We start from the raw sequence: 24,021 nt of genomic DNA, 5'->3' as shown, positions 1-24,021 counted from the left end.
AGGAACTTCCTTTAAGTAAAAATATGAATTGCTGTTCATATAAAGATCCCATTTATTACATATCTTGCCAGAGGCTTCTATCCTGAGACTGCATGAAAGCTAGAATTCTAAGTGTCATCATTGCACAAATAAAAACCCTGAGCTTTTTAAACTATTAAGTTCTCTTTGAAGGATGAGATGGATGCCCTATGGAGCATGAAATTTTGACTCAAAGGCCTGTTTCAAAATGAAGTAGATGCTTCATATTCAGGTCTCTTTTATCCTATTGAATCAAATAAGATGGTTATATTTTTACATGGAGTCACTGTTAACTGGCTCTTTTAGGTTTGAAGGAAAGTCAGTTCATTTGATGGGGAGATGATATGGATGGGGTATTTTATTGACAAATGTTTGAGCATATAGTAAGATGGACTTCACTGCTGATATAATGCACTTGTTAAAATGACTGAATATACCAACACCAAACCTGCTATTTTTTCAATGTAATGCAAGAGCTCTTATACTCACCCCAGTGGAAAGCACGCTGTTTCTCCTGGAGGATGGGCATCAGGAGAGCATGGAGATTGCAGTGAAGGGCAGGTGTTATCTCCCTAAGCCAGTGCTATTTATGTGATGCATGAGTCTCTACCCAGACCGCCCAGCAGAAATACCTGTGGGTCTTTTCAAAATCATTTGGACCTGTGTCCTGCCTGGACCAGTGGGTCTCAAACTTCATCATGACCATCATTCCCTGGAGCGCTTATTAAAATACAGATTTTGGCCCCCACCTCCCCCTCCCCCTTCTTCCTAGTTTCTGATTCAGTAGGTCTGAGATGGGGCCTGAGAGTTTGCATTTCTAAAGCAATCCACAGTGTTATAAAAGCTGTTGTTCTAGAGGTCAGGCATTCAGAACCACAGCTCTAGACCAACTGAGCCAACATCTCTGAGGTTAGGGCCATGCATCCGTGTGTTTAAATATCCCAGGTGGTTCTAATGAACAGTCAGGCACAAGAACTACTGGGAGCTCCTCTCCCCACTCATAGAGAGCAAAATGTAATATTGTCATTTCTAGATTCTTGTTTACTTTGATGTTAGCTGAATTTCAAAAGACCACAGGGAAGAAGAAAATATGAAAACACTGAAGATCAGCTTAATCACAACCTAGGGATCTAGTCAGTCAAGTAATCAAAGAGAGGTTCTGTCTGCACTGCCTTCTGCAGTCAGGCATTCATTCCAGAATCAGCAGTATTTTCTAATATTATACTACAGAGTGAATTTGGGTGGGCTGCTGATGGACCTGGTTAAAGCATGGCTTTTCAAACTTGGCGGTGTGTTGAAATCACTGGGGAAAACACTGATGCCTAGACCCATTCCCAGAGATTCATATTTAGATGGTGTGATTGCAGCCAGGCATATGAATTTTTGAAAGCTTTCTCAGTAGTTTGAATAGGCAGCAAAATTGGAGACTCGCTGTATACAGTGACTCTGGACAAAAACAGGATGATTTGCTTGTATAGCCAATAACCTTTGGGCTGGTTCCTGCTGGGACAAAGCTGGCAAATGAACTTTTGAAACCATTGGCACTGGTCAGAGATGCTGTATAGGATACTCTATAGTTCTTCTCTCAGGATCACCCTGGCAGAGACGATGCAAAGGAAAAGGAGGGCTTGTGAATACGTGCTCTCTTGGGCTGAGGGTTGTATTTCACAGAGGCCCTGTCTGAGTCAGGAAGTGTACAAGTTTATTCCTGACACAAAGGGAAGACAGGGAGCGCTAGCACTCCTCTTGAATTCCTCTCCAGACACAAGAAAGTTCCATCTTCATGCTTTCTCTCAAGGTCAAAATCTATCCTTCTAAAGTACAGATTCCTGGATATAGTGCAAGTCTTTACACAATTTCTCCTTCTCCCTTTTTTATCCTGAAATTTATAGGATTAAATGGAAAGTGATGCCCTGAGGTTCATGACACAACCACTTATGCCAAACCCTTTGGGGGATTATATGGTGAAAGATAGGAATCAGGTTTCTTCTTTCAAGGAGCCGGCAGTTGAGCCAAAGAGATACAATCTGAACATATCAAATGTCAAAAATAGCAGGACAAAGGCTAATGCCAAAGGCAGCATGGCATTAAATGCTGTGCGGGTTCAAGGGGAAGAATCACAGTTGGGGGGCTGAGGCGACCACTGACAGTGCTGTGGGCTGGGGAGATGGCAACAGCCCGACAGGTGAGCAGGAGGGGAGGAAGCGTGAAGGGGGCGTGTCTTCCAGGAAGTCACTCAGAGCAGAGGCGCGGGGTGCACACGTGTGGGCTCGGTGGGCCCTAGAAGACCTGAGCTGGGTGTAGCAGAATGTGCTGGGGAATGGTAGGAGCAGAACAGAGGAGCCGTGCTGTTTTGTGGGGTCTTGAACATCAGGTAAGGAGTGAGGACTGGAGCTGTAACCTAAGAAAAGATGATTCCTTCTTGCGCAGCCATGATTTCCATGAGCCATCAACGTTTCTTCTGGGTTTTCTCCAGATTTTTCTAAGAATGAAAATAATGCCATCATTACTAGTGCATGATAAGTCACTTCACTCGTGTCTCACTCTTTGCAACCCTATAGACTGTAGCCCGCCAGGCTCCTCTGTCCATGGGATTCTCCAGGCAAGAATACTGGAGTGGGTTGCCATGCCCTCCTCCAGGGTATCTTCCTGACCCAGGGATCGAACCCGAGTCTCTTACATCTCCTGCATTGGCAGGTGGGTCCTTTAACCACTAGAGCCACCAAAATGTAAAATGTGTCTACTGCAAACTACTCATTAAATCTACATTTTCCACCCATTTATTAGTGTGATTAAAGTAGCTATAGGACTACCAACAGGCATGCTAAGGACAGCTCAGTAGTTTCTTCTGAGACGTTCCTTGTTTTCTGCTAGCTTATTTTGTGACCTAATTAACTAGGTTTCAATGAACACCTGATATGAAAATAATTGGTTGAAAGTGAAAAAAACCCAGTTTGTGAAAATATTAAATTTTATCCCTATGGAATAAACTTGCATCCCAAATTGCTTAGGAGATTGATTGGATTTCAAGTTCTTCTCTTCTGACTTTTGAAATGTGTGTTATAAAAGTGTTTTCTCCTCCACTGCATTGTTAACTGCCTTTGGCACTTATAGATTCATGGGACCATGTTCCTTCCCAAGACATGAGAATGTAGGACAGCCTCCATCATGGACTGCTGTTGTTCACCCCTCAGCTTGCTTTAGTCTCTGCGCACTTCCTTTGCAATAACCTTAATATCATCAACTGCTCATTATGTAAATCTATGTAAATTTCTTATCTCTATGAACCAGAATGGGAAAGGATCTGGAAATCCTATTATATGAGGGACCAATTGAAGAAACTGGTGAAGGTGAACAAGAGTTGAGCATTCTCTGCTCAGATGCACCTGTGTTTTCCTGTGACTCTTCTCTGTGCTGAGAGATTAAAATCTCCTTGAGACAGGGACTGTCTTAAGTGTTTATTAAGAGTTTGTAGAATTAAATATCAAGTCAAAAACATTGCAGTTTTTTAAAAGGCTTATTCTGTGGAAGATCCCTAAGCCGCTCAGGATTTTATGTTCCTTCTTAATTATAAAGTACAGATGCCTCCCTTAAGGGCAAAATCTTCCTTGGAAATTTCTGCTGATATAAAGTCTGGCCAGAATTTTGCCATAGAGGGACATATCCTTTTCATTCCACCTTCTCTGCTGCTTGCTGTCTTTCTGGGAAAGTAAAGAAAAATCTGAACATGTCCTTTGACAGCTCTTTCTGTATCTGTTATCTGGTATAAACAGGGAATACAAATGTGATTCCCCAGCTCAACTGAACGCAAGCCCCACAGTTACAGATTTTCAGGACAGACTTCGTTATGGTCAACTTTTTTCAGGTTGAGCCCAGGCTAGACAGACAGTCTTTTTGTTTACTTTACTTAAGGGTGGATTGTTTTGTTTTTCTGTTTTTTTTTCTCTTTCGGGCAGTCTTGTTCATAGGACAGAGCCCTTCAGGGTTCCTGCCCTTATACAGGAATCTGTACCTCCACACCCCATGAGGACCCCAGGCCGTGCATCTCCTTATCTTTTATCTATTAGCCCTCCCGTCTCCCACCAGGGTAGAGAATTCAGTGCTTTCTTCAGTGTTGGCCCCTGGAGTTTCCCTAGCTTCCTGGAGAGTTCATTTGTACATTTACAAAAGGTATTGGGTATCTGTTATTCAACACTTCTGGCTGCTATGTAATGAGGTAGTGTTCAGGTGATCTATCTTGTCATATTGCTAAATGAAAGTCTTAGATTTTATCCTTTAAAATTTTTTTTAAAACCTTTTTTATTGGAGTATAATTACTATGCAATGCTGTGTTAGTGTCTTCTATACAATGAAGTATATTGGCTATATGTATGCAGATAGGTTCCCTCTTGAGCCTCCCTCCCATTTCCCCATCCCACCCCTCTAGGTCATTGCGAAGCATCAAGCTGAGCTCCCTGTGCTATGAAACAGCTTCCCACTAGCTATCTATTTTACACATGATAGTGTATTTATGTCAGACCTAAACTCCCAATTCATCTCACCCTCCCCTTGCCCCTTTGTGTCCACATATCTGTTCTCTATGTCTGTATTTCGATTCTTGCTTTAAAAGCAAACTTTTAAAAATTAAAGTTTACCATACATTCTGGAAAGTGCATAGATCATAAGTGCACAGTTTGTTGAATTTTCACAGCATGAACATGCAATGTATCTGCTGTTCTTGTTAAGTCACAGAAGTCATAGTGGCCCAGAAGGCCACCTAGGTCCCCCAGTCATTACTGTCCACCTCCCACAGGTAATACGGTTGTGATTGTTGTGCAGTTTTATATAAATGGAACCATACAGAATGTCCTCCTTTCTTTCCCACCTTCTATATGTGAAATTCGTCTATTTTTGTGAGCAGCAGTCATTCTTTCTCACAGAAGCACAGGAGATCATTATATGAATATACTAAAATCCATCCATTCCACTGTTGATAGGCATCTGGATTGCTTCCGTGCACAGCATTTTGGCATGTGTCTTTTGGTGCGCCTGTAGATGCATTTCCACCAGGTCTATCCCAGGAGAAGGAGTTGCTGGGCATGCGGTAATCATGCTTTGGCTTTACTGGATTTTACCCTATAGTTTCCAGAGTCACTGGACCAATTTCAGGCTCTCCAGCAATGTGTGAGAGTGCCGATTGCTGCACACTCTTGCCAACACTTAGTATGGACAGAAACAATAGAAGCTCGAAGTGGATGGAATGACGTTTCCTAGAGCACTGGAGTACATAACTGCCAACCTGTAATTCTACACCAAGACTGTCAGTCACCTCCTCTGCACTCCCTTGTCTCCTGGCTGCCCTGCTCCTTCTGCATTCCTGTTTGTGCCTCCCAATTAAGACAAAGGCTCTGCTTAGCTTCTCCATCTCCCAGCAGGGCTTTCTGCCTGGCTTCTCAGCCTCTTCACCTGTGTATTAGCAAGTGCCTCAAGGGCAGAATAGGTATAGAGTGTCAGGGTAAGCTTAATGCATTGTTGATTTGGCTGGTATCTTACTCATCAAATTCTCTCTGCCTTGGTAGCTCACCTATGCTTTCACAAGATTTTGGTTGTTGTTTTAATATTATCCACCTATTTTAGTTTTATGCTACCATTTCTTGGTTCATCTCAGGTGTCATTGGAATTCTCAAAATCACTCTTCAGTTAGAATTCTCCAGCAAGTTTTTAACCAAAAGTTCTGCTATCAGCCTAAGCAAGTTTTTTCTTTCTTTTCTTTTTTCTTTTTTTTTTTTTTTGTACCCTTAGAGCATCTGAGGTCAAACTGAAAATCAGATTGATTATATTCTTTGCAGCCAAAGATGGAGAAGCTCTATATGGTCAGCAAAAACAAGGCTGGGAGCTGATTATGGCTCAGATCATGAACTCCTTATTGCCAAATTCAGACATAATTGAAGAAAGTAGGGAAAACCACTAGACCATTCAGGTATGATCTATATCAAATCCCGTATGATTATACAACAGGAAGTGACAAATAGATTCAAGGGATTAGATCTGATAGACAGGATCACTAAAGCACTCTGGACGGAGGCTTATGACAATGTGCAGGAGGCAGTGATCAAGACCATCCCCAAGAAGAAGAAATGCAAAAAGGCAAAATGCTTGTCTGAAGAGGGCTTTCAAACAGCTATGAAAAGAAGAGTATTGAAAGACAAGGGAGAAGAGGAAAGATATACACATCTGAATGCAGAGTTCCAAAGAATAGCAAGGAGAGATAAGAAAGCCTTCCTCAATGATCAGTGCAAAGAAATAGAGGAAAACAATAAAATGGGAAAGACTAGAGATCTCTTCAAGAAAATCAGAGATACCAAGGGAACATTTCATGCAAAGATGGGCACAATAAAGGACAGAAATAGTATGGACCTAACAGAAGCAGAAGATATTAAGAAAAGGTGGCAAAAATACACAGAAGAACTATACAAAAAAGATCTTCATGACCCAGATAGCCACAATGGTGTGATCACTCACCTAGAGCCAGACATCCTGGAATGTGAAGTCAAGTGGGCCTCAGGAAGCATCACTATGAACAAAGCTAGTGGAGGTGATGAAATTCCAGTTGAGCTATTTCAAATCTGAAAGATGATGTTGTGAAAGTGCTTCACTCAGTATGCCAGCAAATTTGAAAAATTCAGCAGTGGCCACAAAACTGGAAAAGGTCAGTTTTCATTCCAATCCCAAAGAAAGTCAATGCCAAAGAATGCTCAAACTACCACACAGTTGCACTCATCTCACATGCTAGCAAAGTAATGCTTAAAATTCTCCAAGCCAGGTTTCAACAGTACATGAACCATGAACAGTGAAATTCCAGATGTTCAAGCTGGGTTTATAAAAGGCAGAGGAACCAGAGATCAAATTGCCAACATCTGCTGTATCACCAAAAAAGCAAGAGTTCCAGAAAAACATCTACTTTTGCTTCATTGACTATACCAAAGCATTTGGCTGTGTGGATCACAACAAACTATGGAAAATTCTTCAAGAGATGGGAATACCAGGTCACTTGACCTGCCTCCTGAGAAATCTGTATGCAGGTCAAGAAGCAACAGTTATTATTGGACATGGAACAATGGACTGATCCCAAATTGGGAAAGGAGTACATCAAGGCTGTATACTGTCACCCTCCTTGTTTAACTTATATGCAGAGTACATCATGAGAAACACTGGGCTGGATGAAGCACAAGCTGGAATCAAGATTGCCGGGAGAAATATCAATAGCCTCAGATATGCAGATGACACCACCCTTCTGTCAGAAAGCAAAGAAGAACTAAAGAGCCTCTTGATGAAAGTGAAAGAGGAGAGTGAAAAAGTTGGCTTAAAACTCAACATTTAGAAAGCTAAGATTGTGGCCTCCGGTCCCATCACTTCATGGCAAATAGATGGGGGAACAATCAAAACAGTGAGAGACTTTATTTTTGGGGGCTCCAAAATCTCTGTAGATGGTGACTACAACCATGAAATTAAAAGATGCTTGCTCCTTGGAAGAAAAGCTATGACCAACCTAGACAGCATATTAAAAAGCAGAGACATTACTTTACCAACAAAAGTCTGTCTAGTCAAGGCTATGGTTTTTCCAGTAATCATATATGGATGTGAGATTTGGACTATAAAGAAAGCTGAGCACCGAAGAGTTGATGCTTTTGAACTGTGGTATTGGAGAAAACTCTTGAGAGTCCCTTGGACTGCAAGGCGATCAAACCAGTTAATTCTAAAGGAAATAGCCCTGAAGATTCATTGGAAGGACTGATGCTGAAGCTGAAACTCCAACACTTTGGCCACCTGATGCAAAGAATTGATTCATTAGAAAAGACCCTGATGCTTGGAAAGATTGAAGACAGAAGGGGAAGGGGACAACAGAAGGTGAGATGGCTGGATGGTATCATGAACTCTATGGATGTGGATTTGAGTAAGCTCTGGGAGTTGGTGGTGGGCAGGGAAGCCTGGTGTGCTGTGGTCCTTGGGGTCACAAAGAGTCGGACATGACTGAGCTACTGAACTGAACTGAGAGCATCTGACCTACTCCAACTCAGTGTTTTTGTCGAAATATTTTCTGTTAGCAGAATTGTCTCAGATAGAAAGCATCTATTTGATGCTTTTACGTTTCGCTTTGATTTTAACTGCTGTCCACCCTAAAGTTCTATTTATCCTCACTAGCTTTGCATCCTTTTCAGTCACCTTCTTAGACTTTGTCTGGAGATAAACACATTGCTTTCTGAGTTTCAGGGATTTGCTTTAAAGCAGAGATTCCTGAAGTGTGTCACCTTTCCTTAAGAAGTGTGGATGGTGTTTTTAAAAAAGAGAGAAGTAACTAGTAGTTTCTTCAGGAGATGCTGACTGCAGGGTAAAGGAGAGCAGTTATTACTCAATCTGGTTGATAAGTATTTATTTACTTTTCCTTTCTGCCTTGAGACATTTCTTACTTGGGAAAAGAAAACAGTATTTTTTACAGGCCTGTGGATAGCAGTTGATAGCACTAGGAAAGCCACGAGGTTAATCAGATGCCTGGACACCAGAGGAGAGCATGTGAACATTCCTAATTAGGATACACCTTAAATAATTCAGCTTATCTGCAACTCATTTGTAGTTCATCTTTCTTGTAAGTCTATTTTCCTTCATCGTGGATTCTTTTTTTCTTTCACTTTCATTTAACTGAACTTAAAATTGAGATATCCATACAGAATAGTGAACAGCATGATGAATTTTTACACATGGCACCCAGATTAAGAAATAGACCATATTCCACACCCCAGTATGTTCTAGCATGTCTGTTTTCAGTCACTGTCCCTACCACCAAGGGCCCTGTTATGGGCTGAATTGTGCCATCCACCAAATGTAACTGTGTTTGAAGATGTCATTGGGGTAGGTTCTAACCCAATATGACTGGTGTCTTATAAGAAGAGATTAGGGCACAAAAATGCAAAGGGAAGACCATGTAAAGATATAGAGAGAAGGTGATCATCTATAAGAAAGGTAAAGAGGCCTCAGAAGAAATTAACCTTGTGGACATCTTGATGTTGGACTTCTAGCCTTTAGATCTGTGAGAAAATAAATCTCTGTGGTTTAAGATCCCCAGTCTGTGCTACTTTACTACGGCAGCCCTAGAAAACTAAGGCAATTATCCTCCTGATTTCCAATAGCAAAAATTAGTTTTGTTTCTTATCAGGTCTTTTAATAGAAGTGGAATCATACAGTATATACCATCTTGTATCTGAGTTCTTTCACTCAATATTATGGGAGATTCATTCATTTTGTTAGGTTTACTTCTAGGCAGTTCATTCTCATTGCTATGTGAGTATATGCCATAGTTTATTTATTCATTCTACCATTGGGAATTTTTGTAGTTTCCAGTTGTTTTGTATAAATAATTTTTCTATGAACGTGCTAGTACTTATCTTTTTTGTTGGATGTATATCTAAGGGTGGAATTACTGATTCCTAAGATATGCTTAAGTTGAGATTTAGTAAATCCTGGCAAGCAATTTCCCAAAGCAGTTATACTATGTGAAGGTTGTGCTTCTGATTGAAATATAGTATTATTTCACTTTCAAATTTGAAGAGATCACTCAAATTAGAGAAATGGAAGAGATGTTATAGATGTCATAGAACTAAATTAAACAGTTGATTTGGTGCAACCTTGAGTTGAAGAGACCAGATATATATATATTCTTTCCACCAATCCATCTATATTCTTAATACATTAAGCACTTGTTATATTATGCAAGGTCCTTTGCTCTATATTGGAGTGGGGGTGGGGAATGCCGACATGCTCAAGAATGAACCTTAGTCTCAAGAATATTATAATCTCAAATAGTTTATCTTAACTGAGAGTGGTTTTGCCCCTCAGAGGACATTTACTAATGTATGGAAACATTTTTGGTCATCACAGTTGGGGGTGCTACTGTTAAGAAGAGGCAACAGATGCTGATAAATATACTACATTGTACAAGTCTGTCTCCCAACCCAGAACTAGCTAACTCAGAATGTCGGAAATGCTGAGGGTTTTTGGAAAGACAGAGCAGATGTACTTTTCTATTCCTCCTGCTAAGTACAACTAAATTCCTGAACATTATATATATTGGTGTAAAGAAAGACTCTGAGAGAGAAAAGGGCAGACTAGCTGAGGTCCTCAGGACCCAAGGAGGTGAGTTCTCTGGGTTTTGTTTTTGTCCTATACATTCCAGACTTGGAGATGACAAAGCTGAAACCTGGAAATACCACAGGCACCGAAATAATCGACTCCAACACAAGCTATCTCTCTGTAGCCAAAGGACCAAGAAGGAGGCAGCCTAGAAAGACAGAAATCTAGACAATAACCACTCCAGCCAAATACCACAGAAAGCAATTGTAGGCTACCACCACCCCCATACTAACAAAGGCTTAGACTTCCACCCTGAACAAGCTGTAATGAGACATACTAACCTCTCCTGAGATGCTGAGATTCCCCCTGGGTGGTAATGAGGCCTTCCCCATGGTGTCAGTACAGACCATGTCTGGGACCTGAACTTCTACCTTTATCCAACAGTAATGATGTTGTTCTTCCCCCCAGTCCCTGCTGGGACTGTGTCAGAGGAGGCCAAGTGGAGAGTCAGGACTCCACTAGGGAGTGTGTGGTAATAAGGCCACAGACTCCCATTAGTAGAGCGGCATCAGTTGAGACCATGTGGGACTCATTAACAAGGCACTCCTACCACTCTTAGCCAAGAAGGTATCATAGGAGACCTAGTGGGGAGCTGGAAATCCCACCCAGAAGTAATGAGGAGAGCACTCCCAGTTGTGAAAGGAGACAGTAGGGGACCTGGACTTGACTGCTACCTAGCAGTAATGAGGCTGCAGACCCCATCCCCCTACTGGAACTGAGTCAGAAGAAGTTAGCTAAAACAGAAGGTTTAAATAAGATCTGAAATGTTATAACATAATACCAAAATGTCCAGGTTTCAATAAAAAATCTCTTGTCATACCAGGAAGATCTCAAACAGAATGAAAAATGACAATTAATAGGTACTAACATCAAGTCCCATCACTTCATGGCAAATAGATGGGGAAACAATGAAAACAGTGAGAGACTTTATTTTTTTGTGCTCCAAAATCTCTGCAGATGGCAACTGCATCCATGAAATTAAAAGATGTTTGCTCCTTGGAAGAAAAGCTATGACCAACTTAGACAGCATATTAAAAAGCAGAGACGTTACTTTACCAACAAAGTTCTGTCTAGTCAAAGCTATGATTTTTCCAGTAGTCATGTATGGATGTGAGAGGTGGACTATAAAGAAAGCTGAGTGATGAAGAATTGATGCTTTTGAATTGTGATGTTGGAGAAAACTCTTGAGAGTCCCTTGGACTGCAAGGAGATCCGACCAGTTCATCCTAAAAGAAATCAATCCTGAATATTCATTGGAAGGACTGATGCTGAAGCTGAAACTCCAATACTTTGGCCACCTGATGTGAAAAACTGACTCATTGGAAAAGACCCTGATGCTGGGAAAGATTGAAGGCAGGAAGAAAAGGGGACGACAGAGGATGAGATGGTTGGATGGCATCACCAACATGATGGACATGAATTTGAGTAGGCTCCCGGAATTGGTGATGGACAGGGAAGTCTGGTGTGCTGCAGTCCATGGGGTCACAAAGAGTTAGACAGGACTGAGCGACTGAACTGAACTAAGCAATGAGATAGCTACAAAGATGTTTGAATTAGCTAATAAAGATTTAAAGTAACCATAGCAAAAATGTTTCAGTGAACAAATACAAACACACTTGAAACAAATGAGAAATAAAATATCAGCCAAAAAAAAAAAAATAGAAAATATAAAGAAGAACCAAATGGAAATTTCAAAACTGTTAATACTGTAGCTGAAATTAAAACACAGTGGATGAGCTCATCAGTAGAATGGAAGAGATAGAGGAAAGAATCAGTGAACTGGAAGGTAGAAAAATAGAAATTACCAAATTCTGAACAACAAAGAGAGAAAAAACAAAAATTCCCTCCCCAAACAGAGCCTCAGGGATCTGCAGGAGTATAACAAAAGATTTAACAGTGTGTTATTGGAGTCTCAGAAAGGTAGGAAAAGGGCAGAGCTAAAAAAAGTACTCAAAGAAGTTATGGATGAAACTTTCCAAATTTGGCTAAAGATGAAATCCTGCAGATTTGAGAAGTTGAGTGAATCCCGAAGAGGATAAAACTAAAGAAATCTACACAAAGATACAACAGTCAAACTTCTGGAACTAAAAACAAAGAAAACTACTGAAAGATGAAAAGAAAAAAAAAACACTGTGTAGGAGAAAAATTATTTGACAGAAGTTCTCATCAGAAACCATTAAGGATGGAAGGAAATGGCACAACATGTTTCAGGCGTCAGAAAAAAAATAATGCAAAATCCCATATCCAGAGAAAATTTTGTTTGGGAAAAGAAAGGGGAAATAAGACATTCTCAGATGAAAGAAAACAAAGAGACTTTTTCACCAGCAGACCTACTCTAAAGGAATGGCCGAAGTAAGTTCCCTATACAGAAAGAAAGGATGAAAGAAGGAAGGTTGGAATATCAGAAAAGAAGGAAAAACATGGTAAGCGAAAATATGTCTTTGATAGTATGATGTGACCATACTTCTACTCTTGAGTTTTCTAAATTATGTTTGATGGTTGAAGCAAAATTTGTAGTGCTATCTAATGTGGTTCTAAATGTATGTAAGGGATTATTGAAGACAATTATATTGCAAACAAGAGAGGGTAGTAAGACATGAACAGAGGGAAGATTGCTATGCTTCACTTGAACTGATAAAATGATGCCAGCAGACTGTGATAAGTTATGCATGTAACAATACCTGAGCAACCACTTAAAAAAAAAAAACTATAAAAAGAGATGCATCCAAAAACACTGTAGAAAAATAAAAATGGAATTCTAGAAAATGTTCACAGGAGTGAAGGAAAAAGAAAATAGACAGAACAAACAAGCAAACACAAAGCAGAACAAACAGAAAATAAAAATTAAAATGGCAGAATTAAGTGCTACCATATAAATAATTACATTAAATGTAAAATTAAAGAAATGGATGGGCAGCGTGTACTAAAATCCATAACCCAACTTTATGCTACTGTAAGAAACTGTGTGTGTGTGAATTTCATAAAAATTATATTTTGTTTTTCAATAGTTGAGCAAGCTCTCTTACCCAGTTCTGATTTTATGTGAGTATCATGGTAAAAGACTTTTGTTTCACCACCTCTGGGAATTCCATGCAGTTGTGGAATATGAGATTTTAGAGGCTGAAACTAACCTGGTAGAAATTCAAATCCATCTTTTATCTTTTAGATAAAAGTCTTTGAAATCCTTTTAGTGTGAAGTTATCAGCAGGCTTGATTCTCATATAACCTCATTACTAACCCAAGGATTATTCAAAATGCATAGAGAGCAGGGCTCCGGGGCTGAATTTTTATCAATCCTACCGTCCAGTGATAAGTCACATGTGGTCCACCTAGTTCTGCTTGGGAAATTCTGCCTGCTTGCCCAGCCCGCCCTCCTTGGAGACAGCAATATGAATTCAAGGCTTTCATAAGTTATCCACTAAAGAAAGCTGTTCAATTTTGAGCATTTCCAATACTTATTTAACTCCCGAATCCTTTTCCACATTAACATTTCACAATTCACCTTGGATTTTGTGGTTTAAGAATGGATATTTCCAAGGGATTCACACTTCAGATCTGAGGTCTCTATGACTGCAAGTAATGGAGTGTTCTCAATGTATCTTTGTTTTATAGATTGGACTTGGTGACATGTAAGAAAAAAATTTAACCAGTATCATCATTGATCACCATTTTCCCCACAGAATGGCAAGAATTGGCTTATTACATATTGGGCTTTTGCATATTGTCCTGAAAAAACAAATAGGTTCATCAATTGTCTCTACTTTCATTTAATTATTCAAGTTAATAAATTAAAAGAGAGTTTGTTATAGATACAAAAATATGAACAAAAAGTAGTCATATGAAGTTTACCCATTGTTATTTTAAGGCTTCCTTAAAGCAAGGTAATTCAATATTTGAGGGACAAAACCTAATTTTTCCAAACTGAAACCATGTAATGATTTACTTATTCCATAAATGTATGATCTTATCTGCTCAGATTTACATTTGGAGCAATAAAACCTCTGGCAGCTCCTGGTTGTCTGAGGGAAGAAGAGACAGAAGATAAGAACATTGCTGTTTTTATTGCTTTCTTGAATGTCTAAAAGTTGGGGTTGGGGCTGAGAAAGGCATCTATTAACATGGCCATAAACATCCAAGTCTGGTACTAAAGTAAGCCAGTCCTCTTTGGAATATGCGGTAAACCTCTCAGGGCACTGGCTTCCATTTGTTAAACACTGCTAAAGGCTTAAAAACTAAGTAAAACATCATGCCACCTCCTCTTCATCAGAAAAGCAACCATTCCAATTTTAAAATATTTTAGAACTTTGGGAGAACCATTGCCAGGTGCAAAACTTGCAGGTTTTCTTGTGAGCTCATAGGGTGACCTTACTTTTACCTACTCCAAAGAGCCCCCAGATCCCGAGCTCCCCTGACCTGGGACTAGGAACTTCCCTGACCTGGTCCCAAATGATGAAATCCTGGTTGGGTGCAGTGTGAGAACAGCCCTTGGGGGAGGGCATTGACACAGACTCAATACAGGTACCCACACCAACGTTGGACACGTTTTTACCCTTAGCAAGACTCAATCAGGCCACTCAGATTCTGTTGGGTGAGGGTGTCTGGGAAGAATATTAAACCCCTGATTTTCATGACTCCCAGAATATGTCAGTGTGGTATTAGCTCATTCTCTGGACCTAAAATTCTTCAGCTTTCTTCTCTTGACTTTAGTACTTTGGTGAGGGGAATTTTTATTGCCTAATAAATAATATCACAGAAGGTCATAATTCTATTTTAGCCACTAAATATCCAAAATGTATAAAGCATGCAAAGTTGGATCCAAGATGTGGATGAAAAACAGCTCGGTGGCATTTCTTAAGAGTTGTTACTATTTTTTTTCAGTCTGACAGTGAAGCAGGAACATTCTCCTAAATCCCAGGCTTAGAAAGCTCAACACCGCCTAGAGGCCTTAAAGAATTACATGACAAAGTCATTTTTCTTTATTCTTTAAATTGCAAGTTAAAAAATTCTCCATGGAATTTTGGAGGAAATCTCATGTTTTCAGACTCCTAAGCTCTTGCCTGGAAAATCTCATGGACGGAGGAGCCTGGTAGGCTGCAGTCCATGGGGTCTCGAAGAGTCAGACACAACTGAGCGACTTCACTTTCACTTTTCACTTTCATGCATTGGAGAAGGAAATGGCAACCCACTCCAGTGTTCTTGCCTGGAGAAGCCCAGGGACGGGGAAGCCTGGTGGGCTGCCGTCTGTGGGGTTGCACAGAGTCAGACACGACTGAAGCGACTTAGCAGCAGCAGCAGCAGCGAGCTCAGAGGGACTCTGGAAACTCACTTCCTGGTGTCCATTTGCCTTTTTGGAAAGAAACTGAAATCACCCTGGGGAGAGATGACTCTTATTGCTGGATTAGTTTTCTCCTGTCATGAATTGTTGGATTCAACTATGCTCATAGGCTAGAAGTTCTTTCTTTTGGATGAAGTCATTTTCTCCAGATACAATGAATCTGTTTTTAATCATACTGTCTTAATTGGGAATAGCTGTTTCCCAGTCTTATACACACGCTTGGATGCACACACACACACCAGTCTGTGCTATAGTCTTTTCTTTCCTTGAAGATCTTCATTACCTGTCTCACTTTTTTTTCTTTTAACCTCGTGTTCTTCGTAATTTTCACCCCTTCATCTTCCTGAAAACTGTATGATTTCCACATCCTAAATCATTCCTCCAAACCTCTCATGCCCTAAAAATAAAAATCAGTACCGTGGCAAAATTTGTCAGTGACAAAATTTGTTGGAAGACAAAGAGTGATACTGCTAGGTCTTGGTTTATGGGGATTTTTTGGGCAGAGAGCAGTGTTATTCAGAAGGTCTCCTTCTATCACAGCGAAGTGGATCTCTCCAAGGAGATCTTGGGATTGGATATCAACTTAACACAGTGTATGTTCAGGGTGCCATTAGATCTTAGTGTCAACACTCCTGTTGTTTCGTTTTCATCCAGGTTGGGCTGTTTCCCATCTCAATTAAAACATGTTTTCCCTATTGACAGAGACTAGATACTGCTACACTCAGCACACCATGGAAGTCACAGGAAACAGCATCTCTGTCACCAAGCGCTGTGTTCCGCTGGAAGACTGCTTGTCCACTGGCTGCAGAGACTCCGAGCATGAAGGCCACAAGGTCTGGCAACAAAGCAAATGATGGGACACCATAGACTTCCTCCTCTCCAGATGCCCACTAGGGCCCATGAGCTCCATGAGCCTACTCCCCCATGTAGGCTGACTTTTGACTGTCTTCATACCATTATGAAAAGATGCTTCCTTTCATGTTGGTGCTAAAAGAATAAAATATTATATCAGGGTGTAGGATAACCAGTATAAATTTTGTAAACCAGTATAAATTATGTAAACACAACACCAGGTAAGTATTGAAAATTATTGTTAAGTTCATTCAACTGAGGATGGACAAAGCAATTTAGCTTTGATGACTTTCTGTAAAGTGGAGCTCATATCTTTATCGGGACGCTGATTTGGAAGTTATCTGCTGGCTCCTGGGGTCACAAAGTGTCGGACATGACTGAGTGACTAACGGTAACACGTTGGCTTCTGAGTCATTTGAGCAGGTGACAGGACACCCTGCTGTTTCCTGTGGGTTTACTTTCCTTAAGCTCCATCTGGTCTCTGGACAGAAGCATGCAGTGTAGAACAGACTTCAAAGGCAGCCTTGAAGGAAAATGTCAAGACTCAGAGAAGGGCAGCCAGACTCATGATTGGAGTGGGGAACACCCCTGACTCTCCCGCCGTTCATTCCAAGCTGGCTGTATGTGTCTTGTAGGTCAGTCCTTGACCTTGGAGGCTGTTCTCTTCTCCCCATTGGGCTACCTTCCTGGTGGCTGGAGGCAGCCCCCACTCTCACTGTTAGCGAGGGCTTCTTTCTCCTAGGACAACACTCAGTTTTCAAGTGACTTGTGAAATACACTAGGAATTCATTTTTTTTTTTTTGGTTTATTGAGAAATTATGGTCATAAATAATAATTGAAATATGAAACATAAACCCAAGAGTTTTACTTGACCATACCCCCCCTACCCCACTCCAAACTAAGCTTGGCTTTCAGACATTATAATGACACTTTACCAAGAAGGAAGCTGTAGGTCAGAGAAGTGATTCATGTGCTCAGATGAACTAGTGACAGATAGAATCCAAACTCACTTCTGACCTTTGGTTTCTCTCTTCAACATCATGTCTTCCAGTCCATGTCACCTGTGACCAAACTCAGATCTCTGCAAGATAACAACTGTGTAAGATATTAAGCATCAAAGAGTTTTTTAAACATTACTGTGTGTATGAATCACTCGGGGATCTTGTTCAAATGTAGATTCTAAATTGCTCAATTTGGGGTGAAGTTTGAGATTTTGCATTGCTAGTAACTTCCCAGTTGAAGCTGAGGCTACTGTACTTTGGGAGCCATGGCCTAAAATAATTTCTGTCAATAATCTTTTTTTTTTTTCTTATGCTGCATGAAGAAAGCTATATAAAGCAGGAGCAACTGCATAAATGAAAGCCCTTCAAATTTTAACTCACCCATGGGAGTGGAGATAATTATGCAGACAGTTCTAATGAAAGTATTAAATAAGTTTAAATTAACTAGGTTGTAGGCATTTCACTTTCACTGTGAAAACATGGCAAATTAATTACTGTCTTAACAGCTTCCTCAAGTAGTCAGAGAGCCTCTCTGACAAAGGTAAGTTTTATAATTCCCATTTCACAGATGGAATAACTGAGACCTTGGAAGGCTGTAAAATGGTATAATAGCCACATGTTGTTGTGCTCAGTTGTGTCCGACTCTTTGCGATCCCGTGGACTGTAGCCCACCAGGCTCCTCAGTCCATGGAATTCTCCAGGCTAGAATACTGGAGTGGGTTGCCATTCCCTTCTCCAGGGGATCTTCCCCACCAGGACTGAACCCGGGTTTCCTGCATTGCACACAGATTATTTTGCCATCGGAGCCACCAGAGAAACCCATAAGGACCGCGTGGTAGGATGTGAAAAACAGAACGAATACCCCTAGATGTTTAGTCTGGGCAGGAGGTTTTATTTTGATCACAACGCTTCCAGGTGAAATTTCATCCCACCCACTTAAATGCAGAGTTGGTGTTTCCTTTGCAGAACAGGTAATTTTCATTTGAGTCTTGCTGTGAGGGAGCCAATTCCTTCAGAACTCTCTGCCCACTTCATCTGCCAGCTCATCACCCTTCTTTTTCTCTTCCTTTCTTTCAGGTCTGCACTTCCTGTTGTGAAGGAAATATCTGTAACTTGCCGCTCCCCCGAAATGAAACTGATGCCACATTTGCCACAACATCACCCATAAATCAGACGAATGGGCACCCACACTGCATGTCCGTGATAGTGTCCTGCTTGTGGGTGTGGCTAGGACTCACATTATAGCAGCTCAAAGGCACCCGTAGTAGCAATCCCTGGGGGCCTTGAGGGTCCATAGTCATGCATGAGGCATTGGCCTGACAGTAGTCACATATGTGAAAACACAGCACTCCGGATGTCTGCACAACCAAGCACTTCTACTTACCACGAGGAACAAGCATTGCTTCAATGTAGTCATTTCAGGACCTCATCAAAGCAGCCTGCCCCCAAACAACCCCTGAATTCTATGCCACAAGCATTTGTTTTCCCTCTAAAAAATAGTTTTCATTTACTGAGATCTGGGGCTCTTAATTTGAAATCCATGCACCAACCACAGAAGTCCTGGGACCCTCTGAGATGTGTGTGCTCAGTCGCTCCATCGTGTCTGACTCTTTGTGACTCCATGGACTGTAACCCACCAGGCTCTTCTGTCCTTGGAATTTCCTAGGCAAGAATACTGGAGTGGGGTGCCATTTCCTACTCCAGGGGATCTTTGCAACCCAGGGATTGAACCTGAGTCTCTTGTCTCCTTCATTGGCAGGTGGATTGTTTACCACTAGCCCCAATATGTTATAGGGACACATGTAAATCTGTGTTCTTCAGGAAAAAGGTCAATGACCACTGATTTAGGTGGTCCAACCATGAATTCACTTATAGCTTTAGAGTTTTAAAACTTTGATTCCCAAATGAATGGTCAATTTCCTTGGCAATTCTGATCTAAGTCCCTAGAAAAATAGTAAGCAGTTTGTCCAATTGTCCCAATATTCTTCTCCCAGTGATAGGAATCATACTCCCTTTTTTCTGCATGGGATATAAAAAGGCGATCATAAGGTTTTTTGTATGGGAGGAGAGGTGGCTGGAAAAGGATTTTTCCCAACTTGATTAGCATTCATAAGGTGGCTGTTTATCTCTTCATATAACTGGTGAGATTAGCCTTGACTGGCACCTAATTTTGCTCCATGAAATTCTGGATTCTACTTGGACTAATAGGTATCCAAAGTGGCTGACAGCAAGATGGGCTTATTTCCTCCAAGCATGAGGTTCTATTTAGGCATGGCTCATCAAGACAGAGAAAGGATTTCAGAATGAAAGGAAGATGTGTGGAACTGATTCGTTTGTGAGTGCCCAGTCATTGTCTCTGCCAAACCTTTCATCTGCAATTTACACTGCCCAAGAGCCTCCTTTGTTCTTTCTCTTCCAAATCCCCTGTGACTTCAGGGAGAAGGTTCTGCATTATGTTGTCTCCAGATTGATAGGGAAAGAAGTCATAATATCCCAGGATGAGAAGCAGGTGGGCCAGTAGGGTCATGATGAGAATAGTACAAAAACCCAGAGAGAAGTTTTTCTTTCTTTGAGATGATTGCTTTCGAAGTAAATGGTAAAACTTTCACCATCCTTCCTATATTTTTGGCACCTCAAGTTACAATTTTTTCTTCTTCCTTATAAATCACTTATATAATATTTATTTTTGTATGGCATAACTAGAAACTAAGATATATCATAAAAGATTCTCTATTCTGAACAAAACGATCAAATCGGAATGCCTATTTTTCAACGGTGGTAGAGCTTGTAATATATGTTTGTTGAAAGTTATCTATAATACTTGCACCAGTGTTGAAAAAACTTATGAAAAAGAGTAATGTGTTGGCTCATGGTTTCCTCAGTGGTGCTGTCCGAGAAGTATTCAGGTGGTGACCATCACTGGTACGACTTTTTCAGCAGGGTTAGGGCATATCTTTGCATGGACTTCGGTGGAGTCATTACTGATTGGGAGTACAGTTGTTGGGGGCCATCGGCCCTGCACAGGAAGAGGTCTTGGACTCGTGAAATGAGACCCCCCCTCAAAGGGACCAAATGGGAACTGACATCAGAAACTCTGATACAAAATCATTTTAATTGCATCAAATGGCCTTCATTCCGAGTTTGGTAGGGTTATCAATATGTTGCTTACAGGTGGGGTAGGGGAAGTAGAGGGAGAGAAGGCAAGACATTTCCTAAGCACCTCTTAGGTGCCAGACGCTAGGCTAAGCACTTTACGTGAGTTGGGTCATATAAGGCCTGTGAGAACCTGGTAAGGAATGCTACTAGCATTTACACTTGACAGATGACAGATGAAGGTACTGAGGCTCCAAGAAGCTTTTCCTTCTGGTTTAGGTTATGTGGGATGAGGCAGGATGGAAGAGAAAGGGAAGGTGGAAGAGAAAGGAAAGGTAGAATTGCCATTCCTAGGAAAACTTCCAGGTCTAACATCATGGGTATTCTTTCATTTTATGTGTGGAATTTGTTTAGTCCTGCTTCTACAGGATGTCATTTGTGTGTGACCCCAGACAGTGTTTCTTCTTTGGGGGGTGAGGTATGGCTTCTTCATTCATTCCTTTTGTTATCAAAGAGGAGGCAGGTTGATCCTACATCTGAAGATGCCATAAGAAAATGACAATTTGATGTTGTATATACCTACAAATACATTTTCATGCATGGGTCACTCTCCACTGACACCTTCCATGTACTGCATGTGTTTAGAATAAGAGATAAAGTCCAAATCTCAGTTCTTCATAAGAAGGCACCTCTCCGAAGTCTTCCTGACTGATGTGGAGGGACCGGGTCCGCAATGGTGCAAACTTATCTGCTACCCAGGGGGCCACTGCAAACTCCACCTGGGTGTGGCTTCATGCACCCTTGTGCCTATAGAATGGCTGGTATTTCACTATCTTCAAAGAAAGTAGTTTGCTCACCAACCCCAGCCTCGAGGAGCCAAGGAAGGGCTATTCATGTGGAAGGTCCAGGACCAGTCATCCATCTGAATTTCCTACCACCTTAAACCTTCCATTAAATCCTACAGCTGGTGATGAAGTGCAAAGATGTGAATATGAACCTATGTGCCATTTATTTATTTTTAGACTTCCCACAGCATTCATGTCAATATGGGATTTAATGCCTAAATTTTGTAAATATTGTACATATTGTAAATCAATGAATAAAGATTTTAAGTGTATCTCACCAGGCTCCTCCCTGCAATGCACATGCCAATCAATGACTAAGGCACCCGGGTTATGTACAAGGCATTGACAGCTCAGTGTTGAAGGGAACTTCCTTCTGGGAGCTCACTTAGTTGTATAGACAAGAACTAAATGCATGAAAATACATAAGACAATTCACCCATGCCAAATGTTTCATACAGACAGTATGTATGTGCTGCAGGAGATCAAAGGAAAGATTACCATACCCTTCAATCAGATCTGCAGTTTCCCTAGACCATTTTCTTTGTTAAATCAGGAAATAGAAAAAGGTGTGTATCTATATATTTAAGTACTACCCCATTAACTCTTTATTTTCAAATTTTATTTTATTCTTGGGGTCGATTATATTAGTGATGATGCAATAGAAAACATTTTCCCTTGACAGTATCTTCTGCAACAGGAAACAAATATTTAAATAGTAAAAATGTCATTTTTAGCTATGCAGCACTTTTATTGCATTTTTCTTAGTAAAATGATAGACATTGAAAATGACCTTGAAAAACTCCAGCTCATTTATGATTCGTGGTTATTCTTTAGCACCCTTTATTTTGAAATTTCCAAGAAAATACATGTTTTCCCCAAAGTTAGAGATTTTCTATTAGGCTCTGGATTGGTGATGTGGTTGGTGCTTATTAAGGTGTCACATGAAGATAGTTCTTATTACTAGCCTCTGTGAATAGCTCTGTGTGTTTAAGGTTAACAATGCTGTAGGTAGACTGCTTTTATCGAAAATCTGGTTTTGAAAACATGGATTTACGTGGTAACCCAATTTGGAGTTTCAAAAAGGATCCTTTGCTTTATAAAGGCCTTTTATATCCCCTTACTAACACATTTACAAGATTTTATTTATAAATAATGTTCAGGGCATATCAGGTATATAAAGTCAGATGTGGTACCTTAGCTGCATTATGGTAACTTTTATCTGAAATACCAAAAGGGCTTTCACAAATATTTTAAAATAAATTACCTTTAACTTTCATACTAGAGTGAAATATGTGAAAACTCTGAGCATCTGCTATCAGTCCACACTGTAACTGGGAGAACTTGATCTTAAGAGATTCAGCCAGTTTTCTAAGCTTGCATAGCAACTCGGGAACAGGACTAAAGCATGAACATGAGGCAGTATGACTTTAGCCTGGTGTGTTCTCCACTGGAATCTGCTGAAAAACAGGTCTCTGAATTTTTTGAACATAAAAATTTCTAACTTACAACTTGACATTACAAAACCAAGGCAGATTTCCAAAGTGACTTTCAAATCAAGCCTTCATTTTCAGGGGTTACTCTCCATAGCTCATTTTAGAATCACGGCTTTTCCCATTAGCAAATTACTATTGTTTTGTTCTTTCCTTTGGCAAATTTCAATCCATTGCATTTGTTGAAACTGGATGGGGGGGGTTGGTCAGTGGGTAAGAGGAGGAATCTCTATATAGTTATATTTTAAGCTGCCTAAAGACCTAAAATTCAGAAGCTAAGAAATGGTTTCTGAAAGGGACTTTTTGCTATTCTCTTAATAGCAACTCCTAATTCTTTATATTTAATTTATCATCAAAGCGCTTCCAACAAATCATTGCTTCAGTTAGTCAACATGACCTCACTTGCAGCTTTTACAGCTAAGGCTCTAGAGTAGCTCAGGGAGGCCCAGCTGGTAGTTTCTACCACCAGGACTCTGACTCCTGATCCAGGACCCTCTTCCACACACACCTGTCACCAGGATGGCGTGAGTGACAGCTCTACCTTTATCTGGCACTTTCACTAAAAAGCCATCTCTCAGGTCACAGAGTTAGAGATGACTGGGAACTTAGAAAACATCTAATCCGCCCTCTTTATTGTATGTGTAAGTGAAGTGTTAGTTGCTCAGTCGTGTCCAGCTCTTGGCAACCCCGTGGACTATAGTCCGCCAGGCTCCTCTGTCCATGGGATTCTCCAGACAAGAATACTGGAGTAGGTTGCCCTGTCCTCCTACAGGGGGTCTTCCCGACCCAAAGACTGAACCCAGGTTTCCCACATTGCAGGCAGATTTTTTACCATCTAAGCCTTCAGGGAAGCCCACTTCTCTGTATACAGGAGGGGAAAAAAACCCCGAAGAACCGAGACCATTAGTCTCTGAGAAAGCTACATTGCTTGTGTTTGAATTAGAGAAAAAGATAAATTCATCAAAATGTTCCTTCTTTGATGCTCAAAGTAATTAAGACATGGGTAATGGAGAACAGCTTTTAGAGGTCTCCTCTTCCTTCATTCAGCTGTGAGATGGTCATTACCAACCTAGGGAAGGGCAGAGAATAAATTTAGAGGGAGCAAATTTTAACCAAAAAAGCAAGCTCACCTGATAGAAACATAGACTGTTCATTCTCACTTGAGAAGAAAAAATGTTCAGTGGGAATAATCATTTTCAGAATCATGGCCTAAAAAAGCAGGA

The 24,021-nt window shown here is 40.7% G+C and overlaps 1 protein-coding gene across 1 annotated transcript in view; it reads left to right on the top strand.

The window, feature by feature from the left end:
- Positions 1–21,580, top strand: part of LYPD6 (LY6/PLAUR domain containing 6) — a 125,090-nt gene extending 103,510 nt beyond the window's left edge. The window contains exons 4-5 of the mRNA XM_020880333.2: positions 16,220–16,350; positions 18,448–21,580. Of these exons, the coding sequence (XP_020735992.1) occupies positions 16,220–16,350; positions 18,448–18,615 (299 nt within the window). The 3' untranslated portion in view covers positions 18,616–21,580. The remainder of the gene's footprint in view (positions 1–16,219; positions 16,351–18,447) is intronic.
- The last annotated feature ends 2,441 nt before the right edge of the window (positions 21,581–24,021 follow it).

This window comes from Odocoileus virginianus, chromosome 13 (assembly GCF_023699985.2).
Source record: "Odocoileus virginianus isolate 20LAN1187 ecotype Illinois chromosome 13, Ovbor_1.2, whole genome shotgun sequence".
NCBI lineage: Eukaryota > Metazoa > Chordata > Mammalia > Artiodactyla > Cervidae > Odocoileus > Odocoileus virginianus.
This window is presented reverse-complemented; position numbering and strand designations above follow the sequence as displayed.